The 14,118-nt window shown below is 42.5% G+C and overlaps 2 protein-coding genes across 8 annotated transcripts in view; one reads left to right on the top strand and one right to left on the bottom strand.

Moving 5' to 3' along the window:
* Positions 1–14,118, top strand: part of Baz2a (bromodomain adjacent to zinc finger domain 2A) — a 34,276-nt gene that overhangs the window by 9,528 nt on the left and 10,630 nt on the right. For 5 of the 7 annotated variants that reach the window (XM_047550061.1, XM_047550060.1, XM_047550062.1 and 2 more), the window contains 9 exons: positions 5,768–5,905; positions 7,471–8,061; positions 8,940–9,125; positions 9,747–9,965; positions 10,444–10,929; positions 11,073–11,133; positions 12,003–12,111; positions 12,281–12,382; positions 12,514–12,724. In XM_047550061.1, the coding sequence (XP_047406017.1) occupies positions 5,768–5,905; positions 7,471–8,061; positions 8,940–9,125; positions 9,747–9,965; positions 10,444–10,929; positions 11,073–11,133; positions 12,003–12,111; positions 12,281–12,382; positions 12,514–12,724 (2,103 nt within the window). Of the gene's footprint in view, positions 1–5,767; positions 5,906–7,470; positions 8,062–8,170; positions 8,295–8,939; positions 9,126–9,746; positions 9,966–10,443; positions 10,930–11,072; positions 11,134–12,002; positions 12,112–12,280; positions 12,383–12,513; positions 12,725–14,118 lie in introns of those variants that run through there. The other 2 variants (XM_047550065.1, XM_047550066.1) reach the window with 2 other exon arrangements.
* Rbms2 (RNA binding motif single stranded interacting protein 2) overlaps positions 7,098–14,118 on the bottom strand; it is an 85,052-nt gene continuing 78,031 nt past the window's right edge. Inside the window, exon 14 of the mRNA XM_047550070.1 lies at positions 7,098–9,184. The gene's annotated coding sequence lies outside the window, so the exon portion shown is untranslated. The remainder of the gene's footprint in view (positions 9,185–14,118) is intronic.

Raw genomic sequence — 14,118 nt, 5'->3', positions numbered from 1 at the left:
CACCCATTTTTTGAGATATGAGGGATTATACCCAGGATTGCTCTACCATTGGGATACATCCCCAGCCTTTTTTAAAAATTTGAGACAGCATCTCACCAAGTTGCTCAAGCTGGTCTTAAACCTTTGATCTTCCTGCTTTGCTATACCACTGCCACACCTGGCACTAATGGATTTGGATTGCTTTGTTTGGTTTTTTTGTTGTTGCTGTTGTTGTTGTTGTTCCAGGGATTGAACTAAAGGGGCACTTAAACCACTGAACCACATCCCTCGCCCTTTTTATTTTTAATTTTGAGACAGGGTCTCTCTAAGTTACTGAGGCTGGCTTTGAACCCTTGCTCCTCCTTCCTCAGCCTTCGAAGTCACTGGGATTACAGGCCTGGTTTACCACACCCAGCACTCAGGGGATTCTTAACAGCTTGCTCAGCTTATTTTTGGGAGGGGACCATCTTGTTGTAGGAAGGGTTTGAGCCCTTAATTGTTGAAATTCTGAAAACAATCAGATCTGAAAGAAAGACATACCTTGTTATAAAACTCTGGACTCTGCTTTTAGTGTGCTGCAATTTCAAGGACAATTCTAGTTTTCTGATCGTGAAGTGACCAGAGCTGTGGCAGAAAACCTAACCTAGGTTGTTATGTGGTTCCTTTATTTAGTTAAATGTCTTAAAATCTGTTGTACCTTGAGTGTTCAGTTAGAGTTAGAACTGTTAGAACGCTTGATTTAGAACTTGAATTTAATGGCTTTTTACATTCTCTCTACTTTCCTGTTCCCTGTTCCCCAGTCCCTTATAGGGAAAGGCTATCTAAAAAATACCTAAGATCTGAGTCTTTTCTTTCCTCTAGAAATGTTTATATTTATGAACATAGAATGAAACTGAATTTTTTTTGTTCTCTGAAAATAGGTGGAAAGCCCACAACAGTTCTTTGATAGTAAGCTGGTAGACAGAGGAGGGAGTGGATTTACTCTATTTGTTCAGATTATGGGTTCAACAAAAACTTGATTCTTGTATGCGTTTAGCATTAAATTAGATGCTAGAAATAATAATGGTGGGACTTAATATCCAGTTGATGCTGTAGAACCTACATAGTTAAGAAGTAGTAAGGACAGAGAACAAGTCATCTTTGTATTGTCTTGAGCAGCCTGAACATGGCAGTTTTCTTTGAGTTCCCCTGCTGCCTTCAATATAATCTTTCTTTCATCATTTTCCTTCAGCCTCACATAGAGTTTTAACTAGGAAAGGGGGTTAAGGAAAGGACATTTTGAAAAAGAATGAGTCTCAGTTGGTACATAATAGTGTATCTGAATCAGAATTCCAAAGGAAGCTTGTTAACCAGTGTTGTCAGATGGACTGTCCTGACTGGAGAAGAGAGCATTTCAGTTTTGAGCTTGGCACTTAGAACTCTATTGGTGGAGGAAGATGGTGACTTAGCTAGGGAAAAGAGGTTTTTAGATACAAAAGTCAAATATCGCTACTTGCAGTCAGGAACTTGAAAACTTATAACTTCCCTAGAGTTTGGGGCAGAAATGGAACAGCTTTTGTGTTGGAGCAGGGTTTCAAGTCTCATTCCCTATACCCTATTAGAAACCTCCCTTTTTTTTTTTTTTTTTTTTTTTTTTTTTAAGAGCTGCAGGAATTACCAAAGTGTATGGCTGGAGGGTATTGATGCATCTTGTGGTTTTTGTTTTGTTTTGTTTTTTTGGAGGGTGCAGGACGGGGTAGCCTCAGAGGCCTAAGGGTTAGAATTGGTTAGGTAGGACACCTGCAACAGTGTTGAAATCTGTTAATATTTATTTATTTCAATACTTTGTGCATTGTCAGCCTTTCTCTGTTAAAACCATGTCATAGACCCACAGCGTAGAAACTCTTATTGCGGTTGAGAAAAGCAGCCAGTTTGGCCATGTGAATATTGCCTTACTGCTTAAAATTTAAGGGGCAGTATAACTTAATTCTTACAAATGAAATGTAACTGGGTGGTGGAGTACTCATGGGTTCAATTCCCAGTACTGCAAAAACAGAATACAGCAACCACAATCAAAAAACAAATGAAACACAAGCTTTTTCCCCTTCTTTTCTGTGTTGGGGGTTGAACCCAGCTAGGCAAGCCCTCTACCACTGAGCTATATCCCTAACCCCCAACACGAGGGCTCTTAAGACATCCAGTATGTACAACTGGGATTGGGCTGGGTGTTTTCCTGATTGTACTTCCTGATCATGAGAACTGTCTGCTATTCTGGGGGTTGGGCACTGGCTGATTTACTTATTTATTTCCTTCCTTTCCTTCCCTTCCTTTCCCTTCCCTTCCCTTCCCTTCCTGTCCCTTCTCCTTCCTTCCTTCGTTCTTTCCTTCCTTCCTTCTTTCCCTCCTTCCTTCCTTCCTTCCAGCAAGATATCCCCCTTCTTTGCTTTACTGTTCTTACTGGCTCTGGATTGAAAGGTAGAATTTATCTTAAGGCATTATTGTATAAAGCATCTTGGATAGGAAGATTAGAATGAAATAGCCCTAGGTTTATTGTGGAAAGGAGCTGCTCACATTTTTACTGTATTCCCATATTGGGATCCCATGTTTAAATGACAACTGAAATCAGGGGTCAAGTTGACCTCTGAACTGGTCATCTCTGGTTTTGTAGTATCTCCCATGCTGGTGGTAGTTTTGAATTGTATTTTGACCTTGTAGAGCTGATTTATCATTTTGAAAACTAAGCATACATGTTACTCTTTGTCTAATAATAATAGCTAACATTTATTGAATGTTTGCGGGGTGACAGACGCTATGCTAGGGTGTTTATATAGATATTCATGTAATCCTCACAAGTTCTGGAAGTGCATGCCTCAGTTTTTTTATAATGATGAACTGAGGCTCAGCAAGTTTAAATCCAAGGTCTGGGATTTGAACCTAGAGCCTGCTACATTGTGCTGACCTCTCTGAACAACACAGTGTTTTGGAAGCTTGTAAATGAAATGGTTGTGGTTCCTCTGACCCTTTACTCAAACAGGTGTGGAAGCAGACCTCAGGTACCAGATAACTTCCCATTCCTTTTACTTCTTTGATTTCTGTGAGCTATCCACTTATTGTGTGAAGTACGATACATATTTTATATAACAGGAGCAGCAAAGAGGTCACTAGTTTCCTCATGGATTCAAATAGAGAATGGAAAAATGAACTGTGACCCATCATTGAGTGAGAAGATATAGTCTAGAGTACAAAGGAAGAAAAGATGTGTGTGTGTGTCCCTGTGTCCCTGTCCTCACACAGCAGAGGAGGTGTGGCTGTGCATAAAACTGGGGAAAAGGAGAGGTGAAACTGGGGAGATAATCAAATGAAATTGACTTTCCAGGCATAGCATATCCAGGATATCCGAAGTGAACTACTGAATGTCCTCTTTGCTCTGTGGGTTAAGCTTTGGAAACTTAACCTGTATATTAGGGAATGACCTTTCTTTTTTTATGTTTTTCATTCAGCAGGGTTATTAATCTTATAATGGTTAATTTTCAGACCCCCTACTGATAAGGAGTAGTATTTAACAATAATAGGGAAATTCTGAAGGAAGGACCATGAGGTCTTTTCTCTAGAGATTTGGTTTGTTCATCTATGTACAGCCTGTTGAGGTCTGGTACTTTAGAATAGAAATGGGGAATTCTATATGGAAAAGAAGTGAGTCCTAAAAATTTTTCTCCTCAACAAAACACATACTTTTATTTTTATTTCTTATTTTAGTTAATTGATTAAGGTAGAGATAATTATATTTAATTTGGAAAATTTTAGTAATGTCATGTATTATACAGAAAGAGCTTTATATTTCATGCTCAGAATCATATATATACATATGTATAATTTACCTAATGAAGTCTCATTTGCAGTTTGTGGCATACTCATGAACATAACCCTTACAAATGTTGGTTAGTGACCATATAGTTCTTAACCAATTTATTTTCCCTTCCAAATGGTTAATTCAGACATCACCTAGGTCTGCTTATTGCTTCATCTTGGGAACTGGAAAAGAAACCTTTTTGTGTGAATTCTTCTGCCCTTGAGAATATAGTGATGCAGACCTGTAATCTTAGGATTGGGGAGGCTAAGCAGGAGGATTGCAAATTTGAGGCCAACCTCAACTTAGACCCTGTCTCAAAAAATAAAAAATAAAAAGAACTGGGTGTGTAGCTCATTGGTAGAACACCCCTGGGTTCAATCTCAGTGCCACAAAAAAACCAAAACGGGGCCTGGGTTTGTGGCTCAGTGGTAGAGCACTTGCCTAGCATGTCTAAGGCACTGGGTTTGATTCTCAGCACCACATATAAATAAATGAATAAAATAAAGGCCTAACAATATCTAAAAAAAATTTTTTTAAAAAGTAATATAATCCAAGGAGTTGCTTTTTGTGTATCAAGACAGATTCTCTCACATTCTTAGTATGTACTATTATATCACAGATATCTAATTGATGTATCAGACTTTACCAAAAATTCTGGCTTCTGCCTCCTATCATTCTTCTTTTCTGTACTCTTTCAAAGTTAAATTTGTTCTGATCAAGGGTTTCACTCATCATTCCTTCATAGTATATCACACCATATTCAGGAAAAAGAGAATACCTTCTTAGTCATACTACCCCTCCGTGAACCACTGTTTGCACTTTACAGTATAAGCATCTTGCTCTTCTCTCCATGACCCTTTATGTTTAGGCCATGAAACTAAAACATTAGGAATTAATCATAGTAGACATAACAGTATTCTTTGGAACACTCTCAATCAATTTTTCACCGCTGACATTTAATCTATATTCTTTTATTTTGGGGTACTGGGGATTGAACTCAGGGGCATTCAACCACTGAACCCCATCCCCAGCAGTAATTTGTATTTTATTTAGAGACTGGATCTCACTGAGTTGCTTAGTACCTCGCTGTTGCTGAGGCTAGCTTTGAACTCTAGATCCTCCTGCCTCAGCCCCCCGAGCTGCTGGGATTAAAACGTGTGCCACTGACCTGACTTGACCTGTATTCTTGGACATCATGGTACTTCCCACAAATAAGAAATAGAACGTTGAGACTGGGAGAGAAGTCAGTGGTAGAGCACTTTCCTAGCATGTTTAAGACCTTGGGTTTGATTTCCAGCACTGCCAAAAGAGGTAGAATATCCCTGGATGATTGGAGTGTTGGCATTATGGTCACTTTTTCTGAAGTGTATCCTCCTTTTCAAGACCCTTTACTCATGTAACGATAGTGTCCTAGGATGTCTAGAGGTGTGGATAGGATAACATAGACACTGTTTAACTCAGGTGTAATAAAACAAAGGGTGTATATTACATATGATTTTCCTACCAACACCCCCATTTCTGTCACTTTCTGTCAAAAATGGTTTTAAGAACATTTTTGTGGACCCTGGGAGTGGGACTCTCATGTTGAGGATAAAACAAAAGAATAGAGAACTTCAAAAGTTACAATCAAGGGCTAATATCTAACAAAGAGGTAGGGTAGCCTGGGCTGGGAGTTAAGAGGGTGGGACGTACACAGAGGGTAGACTCCTCTAGACTTCTCTCTTGTTTTTTTTTTTTTTTTTTTTTTTCCATGAACTTTTTTTAATCACTCTAAAGCTAATTTTAAAAGACTATTTCTATAGGGTCATTGCCCAGGTTAGGGGCATATTTCCTCTTTTTCTTTCTCAAGAGAAGAGAAAAGGGAGGGAAGGGGGGTATTCATTCCCTCTGGAAGATTCTAGGTGAAATAACCTTGTTTAACCGCCAGTATTTTTTCCCCCTTTCTTTCCCCTCCTACAGAAATGGAGGCAAACGACCATTTTAACTTTACTGGCCTTCCCCCTGCACCTGCTGCCTCAGGACTGAAACCCTCTCCTTCCTCAGGGGAGGGCCTCTACACTAACGGGTCTCCCATGAACTTCCCCCAGCAAGGGAAAAGTGAGTGTGAGGGCCACATGGCCTGGGGTGGGAATGGGCATCATTTCTTTAGAGTAGGTTGATGGGAGGAGATTTGGCTCCACTTTGGACTGGCTATTCCACAATTTTATTTCCTCCCAGATGGGGAGAAGGTAAATCCACAGAACTCCAGCTACTAGAGAGAAATAAACGTCTAAGACTTTTAGTTTTGACAAGTTTGGAGGGGATTAGAAAAACACTAGCTTTTTCACCTTAGCCTGCTCTTCTGTCAGCCCTGTTCCCTGGCTACTGCCACAGAATAGTGAGGTATCTACTGCTGCTGATAACCAGGTTGGACCCATGAGAGAGAGAGAAAGGACTGGCCATCTGAAACACTGCCTTTAGAGGTTGGAGAAGCTGCTTTGGGCTCGAAGTAAGGGTGAGAAAGATGAGTTAAGGGTTGGGATATGTTTGCCTTCTGGTTTGTGCAGCAGAGGAGGGCAGATGGTAAATTTGCCTGTGTTGCCTCCTTTCGTTGGGTAGAAAATAGGGATAAGGGAGGGGTTAGTGCTTATGTAGTTTTTCCAGAGAGAAATTTATAATTCCAGATGGAAATGGTGCTGCCATGATTGGTCTTGCTGCCATGTTTGGTCTTTTCTAGATTTGTCTTATCAGTTATTCTGTACCATGTCTCTACCAAGTACCTCTCTAATTTTGCTTGGATTTTAAGTCCTTGATGCCTAGAAGCAGAGAGAAACCCACATGCCTCTCTCCTTCCTTGCAGTAGAAAAATAACAGGATTATACTTGCCACTTACCCTCCTATCCTCTACAAGAGGCTTGCAGATAGAAAGATGTTCCTTTATTTCATTGGGGTTCCCGGGCCCCACCTTCAGCTTCCTAGGTTTCTTGGTTCCTTTTATTCGATTGTCCTTCATCATCCCAGAAGTCATTGATGTTGAGCTGAATTCTGCAGCACTGGTCATGCAAAGATTTTTACCCCCTGCATACTATATTTCTGGCCTTATGGGGAGGGGCAAAACCCAGTCCAACCTTCTGAGCTGGAATCTTGTGGCTGTGGTGACTGCACATTCTATTCTTAGCCCAGCACAAAGTGCTGGATCTGCATGTGCCAGTGAGGTGGAGGCTGTCCCTTCTGGTGCCACTGTGGGGCCAAACAGGCACTAGGGAAAGGTTGGGGGGCGGGGAATTGGAGAATTTATTCATGCCCCTTCAAGGAAAGAATTCCCCTAGGGAATAGAAGTGGGAAAGAATGCAAGTCACTGTAAGGAGTCTGCAAACAGCTTCATTTAATAAAGTCTATAGCAGCAGCAGCAGCAACAGCCAGCTTCCTGCTGGTGGCCCCTATGGTAGGCCTGGAGAGCTCCCCAGCCCCCTACTCAGCAGCCTCAGCAGCAGTTATTAAGCTAGCTTCTAGGAGCATCTGGGTTTGGTGTTCCTCAGAGGCCCAAAAGCTAAATATAACAGGGGGACTCCCCCTCCATTTCACCTTCCCTTTTTCTAGTCAGTGCTGTTACTTTGGGGTTCTTTGGGAGAGTTACTTGCATATATATCCATAACTAACCCTTTTTTCTCCTTCTCTGCCAGGTTTGAATGGGGATGTGAATGTTAATGGCTTATCTACTGTATCTCACACTACTACTTCAGGGATTTTGAACTCTGCTCCCCACTCCTCCAGCACCTCACACCTCCATCACCCCAACGTGGCCTACGACTGTCTCTGGAACTACTCACAGTACCCATCTGCCAATCCTGGCAGCAACCTCAAGGACCCACCCCTTCTCTCCCAGTTCTCGGGGGGACAGTACCCACTCAACGGCATCCTTGGGGGCAACCGACAACCTTCATCCCCAAGTCACAACACTAACCTTCGGGCTGGGAGCCAAGAGTTCTGGGCCAACGGCACCCAGAGTCCCATGGGGCTAAACTTCGATTCACAGGAACTATATGATTCCTTTCCTGACCAGAATTTTGAGGTGATGCCCAATGGACCCCCAGGTTTTTTCACCTCCCCACAGACTTCTCCTATGTTGGGATCTAGCATCCAGACCTTTGCGCCCTCCCAGGAGGTAGGCAGTGGAATCCATCCTGATGAGGCAGCAGAAAAGGAGCTGACAGTTGTGGCAGAGAATGGCACTGGCTTGGTAGGCAGCCTGGAGCTGGAAGAGGAGCAGCCAGGTATAACTGGGTCCATGAACTGGGTGGGGAGAAGGAAAATGGGGCTGTGGGGGACAGTGGCTTTTTGAGGTGAGGAAAACTTGTCTTTCCAGCTCTCTGCAGTGGAGGCTGATTTGCATGTTGGTGATTAGCAGAGCCAAGTGGCTGGTGTTTTTGTGGCTGCAGCACCAGCTCGCGAGTGGGAGTGCAAATTATTTCAAGCTCATGCAGAGCTGCTGGCCTGGAGAGGGCAGGTGGGCGAGCCTGAAACAGCCCCAACAGACACAGCATCAAGAAGGGTTTCTTCCGAAATACACTAAAGGGTTAGGACATCAGCAGTGGGCATTAAAGCTGTTTCAACTATGGCAAGTTCAGGCCGGCTGCTAAAGTGAGCTGAGACTAGTAGTGATTGGCATGTGAAGGAGGGAAGTAAGCAGGCAGAACATAGCATTGCTTGTCTACCCAGTTTCCTTTTTGTTGTTGTTAGCATTGGTACATGTGACAACCCCTTTCATTGTTTGTCTCAAAATAGATAAAAGCTTAGCTTGCAATTGATTCTTAGTACAAGGGTGACTGACCACTTTATAAAATCACAGGATATTTTCTGTGTTCCCTGTTCATCAGGGAAGACATCTGAGACATATGATGGGGTTCTTATCTCAGACCCCAGTCTCCTTTCCCCTTTCTTTGCTCGCCGTAGGATTGATTTTTACCAGCACTTCTCTGCTTATTTAGAGTGTCTTGATAAGATAGGTTCCCAACATAGAACTGGCACCCTGGCAGCAATAAATGTTGATTGAATGGATACCCTTCTAGCAAAGAATTAATTGCCTACTGTAATTAAATGAACCAGTAGAAGGCATTGATTTTGACTTTTGCTCTTTCCTCATATTCCCTAGAACTAAAGATGTGTGGCTATAATGGCTCTGTTCCCTCTGTGGAGTCATTACACCAAGAGGTCTCAGTCCTGGTCCCTGATCCCACAGTGAGCTGTTTAGATGATCCTTCACATCTTCCTGATCAACTGGAAGACACTCCAATCCTCAGTGAAGATTCTCTTGAGCCCTTTGATTCTCTGGCACCAGGTGGGCTTGGAGGCAGAATGTTGCATTCACCTGAGCAGAGGATAGCCAGCTTCTACTACCTAGAAGAGATAGCAAACCAGAGAGAGTGTTGGAGAACCTTTAGTGCCCCCAGATAATTCATTGGCAGACCACAGTTACCCCGGCCAATTGCACTCTGAACTGATTTGGTTCATTTCCCAGGTTCTTTCCCAGTGTTCCATTTGGCCAAGAGCCTTGGGCTTTAACAATTCACTGAATGGGGACTTAACTACCAAACAGTTGGGCTATTCGGGCTCTTGGTTCTATCAGGAAAACATTTGCCATGAACAATAACCTTTTACCCCTACTAAAGTATAAGCAAGACCTGTTTTATGATAAATGCTAGAAGTTTGCAAGAATTTGTGGGTGGATATACAAGATCAATACCTTTTCAGTTTTACCTCAGAACTTTGTGTTCTCTATAGTCTCATGACTATTCTTTTAGAGTGCCATAAATCTCCCTTGACTTAATGTTAGAATCTTAACACTGTAAACTAGAATTGGACATTTTCAGGCTAGTATTTCTCAAGGAAATCTTGATTTTGAATTTTTCCTCAGTGTCCTGCTTTCTGAATTTTTTTTTTTTCTTCACCCCATAAACAGAACCAGTGAGTGGAGGACTTTATGGTATAGATGACACAGAACTGATGGGTGCAGAAGACAAGCTACCTCTTGAGGATAGCCCTGTGATCTCTGCCCTTGATTGCCCTTCCCTCAATAATGCTACTGCCTTCAGTCTTCTGGCAGATGATAGTCAAACATCAGCTTCTATCTTTGCCAGCCCCAACTCTCCACCTGTCTTAGGGGAGTCTGTCCTGCAAGGTAAGTGAGAAAAGGTAGGACAAATAAAGTTCTTGGCTTGCAAAAAAGTGAGGGAATAACTATCATAATTAGTACTTTAGTAATGGGAATTCTGTAATAACTTATTTGCTGGGAGCTGAGGAGGCTATGGGTGTGAGTGGTGTGATGGTCCTAAAAAAGGACACAGTATACACTTTGACCTGTGTCCTCAGTTCAGAGAAACTTTTGAGACTGGGAGTTTGCAGGGAAAAGGAGGTTAGATAGTCCTTCTTAGTTCCAAGTGTGAAAGATATCTTTTCATACAAATGACAGCAGGGGCTTTAGTTTTGCCTTTTAATCATTATAAATGTTTGGGGAGGAAAACCAGAGCTGCTTCTTTTCCCAACCCTAGGGAAAAACCATTGAAGTAACCCTCTTTAGCTTAATTGAGGTTTGACAGAATAGATTCTATTTTATGTGGTGCCATTTTACCTTTACCTACCCTGTCTTTGGTTTCTAGATAATAGTTTTGACCTGAATAATGGCAGTGATGCTGAACAGGAAGAAATAGAGACTCGGTCTTCAGACTTCCCACCACCCCTTTCCCAGCCAGCCCCTGACCAGTCAACCACTATTCAACTACATCCAGGAACCTCACCAGCAGCCTTGCCAACAGCTTCCCCAGCAATCTCCCTGGCAGTTTCTCCAGCAGCCTCCCCAGAAATCTTACCAGAAGTCTCCCCAGCAGTTTCTCCAGCAACCTCCCCACGTGTCTCCCCAGTAGTCTTCCCAACAGTCTCTTCAGCTTCCTCAGCGGCCCTCCCAGCAGTCTCCTCCTCGGAAGTCTCCTTGACAACTTCAGTGACCTCCCCAAAAGCTTCCCCTGTAACTTCCCCAGCAGTTGCCTTCCCAATAGCTTCCCCAGCAAGTAAGGATGTTAGCAGCTTCCCTGAGGCCTCTGCTGACCTGGAAGAGATTACTGGGGGAGTCACTACTTCTGGAAGTGGTGAGCATTCAGATTCTGTTCTACCTCTGGCTTGTTCCAGAAAAGTTTTATGTCCTGTGTTGCATTTAGCCTTTCCCTACTAGCCTGTTTTCAGAATTTTTCTTAAACTCTTTAACTTGGGTATCCCCTGTCTTCCTCCAAAGGTGATATTCTCAGAAGACGTATTGCTACCCCAGAAGAAGTTCGTCTTCCCCTCCAGCATGGGTAAATGCTCTAGATTGCTATGTGCATTGACCTTGACAAGTTGAATGCATGACTAGGAAGAAAGGAGCTCCCCTCTTCAGATCTTTTTTTTGGAACTGGGGGGTCGAACCCAGAACTTTGCGAATGCAAGGCAGATGCTTTGCCATTGAGCTACATCCCAGCCCAGGAGCTCCCCTCTTCATCTGAAGTGGGAGAAGAATGGGTTAGACAGGAGTAGATTACAGGACATTTATCTTTTATCATAATGTTATCTCCAAATGAGCAAGGCTGCTGACAGCAAGGGCCTTGTGAAAATAACTGTCTTGCTGGATCTTCCCCACGCCAACCCCTGTAAGGCTACTTGTGGTCACCAAGTATGAGTACTGCTTAAAATTTGAGAGAAAAATAAGGCTTAGTCTTAACAAGACTCTTGCTTAGAATAGAGAGTTCTAACTAAAACCTGGCCTACTGAGTCATTTCATGGAGTCAGCTGCAAGTTACTCTTCTGCTTGCCTCCCCACCCTCTGTCTTCTGCCTTTATTTTCTTAGGTCTTTGTCCTCATTACTGGAAACTCAGTAATTGCCCTGAATTGCTTCAGGGAGAGTTTTCTGACTGCTCATCTCACTGACTTTGTAAAAATGAGGGATAGAGGTCTTTCTGGGCTTGTACAATTTAGTGTATTGTTTTCCTCCTGAAGACCGTAAGGTATTTTCTGAAACTCAAGCCTGTCTTCTAGTTAAGCTTGTGTCTCATGCTGCTTTTGCATCTGCATGCAGTATTAATGAGACAGATGCGGGAGGGCCATCTGCTCAGTGGGCTTCGCTCCTGGGTGGCATGGGAGTGGGTAGGGGTGTGACCTGGTGGCAGGGCCCATGTGCTTCTCTGGCAGGTGGCGGAGAGAGGTGCGCATCAAGAAGGGCAGCCATCGATGGCAGGGGGAGACCTGGTATTATGGCCCCTGTGGGAAGAGGATGAAACAGTTCCCAGAAGTAATCAAGGTAAAGTAGCTTTTGTGGGTATTTCTAAAGTTAGAGACTCATTTCTTTGGGCCCTGTGACAGCAGAAGAGCGTTGTCTTTTCTGGGGTCTATTCTGCTTATTGCATTGCTAGGCCAAAGACATGGTAGGGCTATAATCTCATTACTGTTGCTTTACTTCCTTCTTTTAGTATCTGAGCCGCAATGTGGTACACAGTGTCCGCCGTGAGCACTTCAGCTTCAGTCCCCGTATGCCTGTTGGAGATTTCTTTGAAGAGAGAGACACACCAGAGGTGCTTGCCCAAGGGTTAAATATGTTTTTGTCCTTGAAAAAGTGGACATGCTGCAGCTTTCTCTTGTGGGGTTTGGAGGTTCTGGGGGGTCTTTCTCTCCCATTGTGACATAGTCTTCCTTGCTGCCTTAGGGATTGCAGTGGGTACAACTCTCAGCAGAGGAGATTCCATCCAGGATTCAAGCAATTACTGGCAAAAGGGGTCGACCTCGAAACAATGAGAAGGCTAAAACCAAGGAAGTTCCCAAGGTGAAACGGGGCCGAGGTCGGCCTCCCAAGGTCAAAATTCCTGAGTTATTGAATAAGACAGACAGCCGCTTCCTTAAGAAACCAGAGGCCCAAGGTACAGTAGTATTTCTTACCTTGGGATTCTGCTCCCTCCCTGAGGTATCTAAATGTTGTTGAATTGCTAATACCTGAGTTTCCCCAGGACAGAATTTTGGACAGAATAAATCTAAAATAGCTTCTCCTTGAAAGATACATCAGGGTCCCAGCACTTAGAATACTTCCATTCTAGCCAGTTTTTCCTTGAGTTCTAATCACTGAAGCTTTGGGCTATTCCCAGATGTAGCTCTTTAACCCAGAGGACAGGACTTCTGTTTGTTTTTTACCCATCTTTCAGCTCCTTTCTTTCTTTCTTTTTTTTTTTTTTTATTGTAAACAAATGGGATACATGTTGTTTCTGTTTGTACATGGCGTAAAGGCATACCATTTGTGTAATCATAAATTTACATAGGGTAATGTTGTTTGATTCATTCTGTTATTTTTTCCCTTTCCCCCACCCCTCCCACCCCTCTTTTCCCTCTATACAGTCCTTCCTTCCTCCATTCAGCTCCTTTCTTATACTGATGTCAGTTGTACACCCTTTACCTTGGTCATTTCCACTTTCATGGAGATTCAGAATTTATATCTTCATTATAAAGATAATTGACACTATTTTAGTGGGATACACAGATAGGATATATCTAATTTTTTTCAGTAAATATTCTATTTACCCTGGTATAGTGTGAAGAAGGTGAAAAAAATTAGTCTTCTAATTCCTATTCAAGAGGTCTAGCTCTGTCATCTTCTAACTGTATGACTAGAACAAGTCTCATATTTAAATAGGGACTAGGGATATGGCTCAGTGGTAGAGCACTTGCCTAGCATGCATAAGGCCCTGGGTTCAATCTCCAGCACTGCAAAAAACAAAAACAAATAAATAGAATCCTTAATGGTTACCTGCCTGTAATACCTATTTTAACTCAGAAGGTTGCCATATAGATGAATGATTGTTTCTACATAACAAAAGGATAGGTGCTGTTATGTCAAAAATATCTATTATGAAATACAAATATCTATGAAATTCTGTTTACAGAATTATACTTAAATATTCAGTCTTCCAAAAAGGAATAAATTCAGTTGCGTTTTTTTTTTGTTGTTGTTGTTGTTTTTTAAATGGAACAATACATGGGAGCTGGGCATAAGCAATAGCTGTGTCAATGCTGATCTAACTATTGAAGAGTCCCTTATCTGCCCCTTTTTTTTATGGTACACTCTTGGTTAATTAATGCTGCCAACTATCATGTTCTTTTCCTGGCAGTTTGTTTCCTTTCTTAGTTCTCTGCACATTAAAATCAGTCTGCATGTTCTTGCCCTTGTTGGGTAGCCTGGGAAAGAGACAGGTTGCAAGGCTATGCTGCTATGGTGGCCTCTTCTTCCTCAATTGGACTATTACTACAGCAGTCTAGTTGGAGC

This window comes from Sciurus carolinensis, chromosome 4 (genome assembly GCF_902686445.1).
Source record: "Sciurus carolinensis chromosome 4, mSciCar1.2, whole genome shotgun sequence".
NCBI lineage: Eukaryota > Metazoa > Chordata > Mammalia > Rodentia > Sciuridae > Sciurus > Sciurus carolinensis.
Note: the sequence above shows the minus strand (reverse complement) of the source record. Positions and strands in the feature narration are given on the sequence as shown.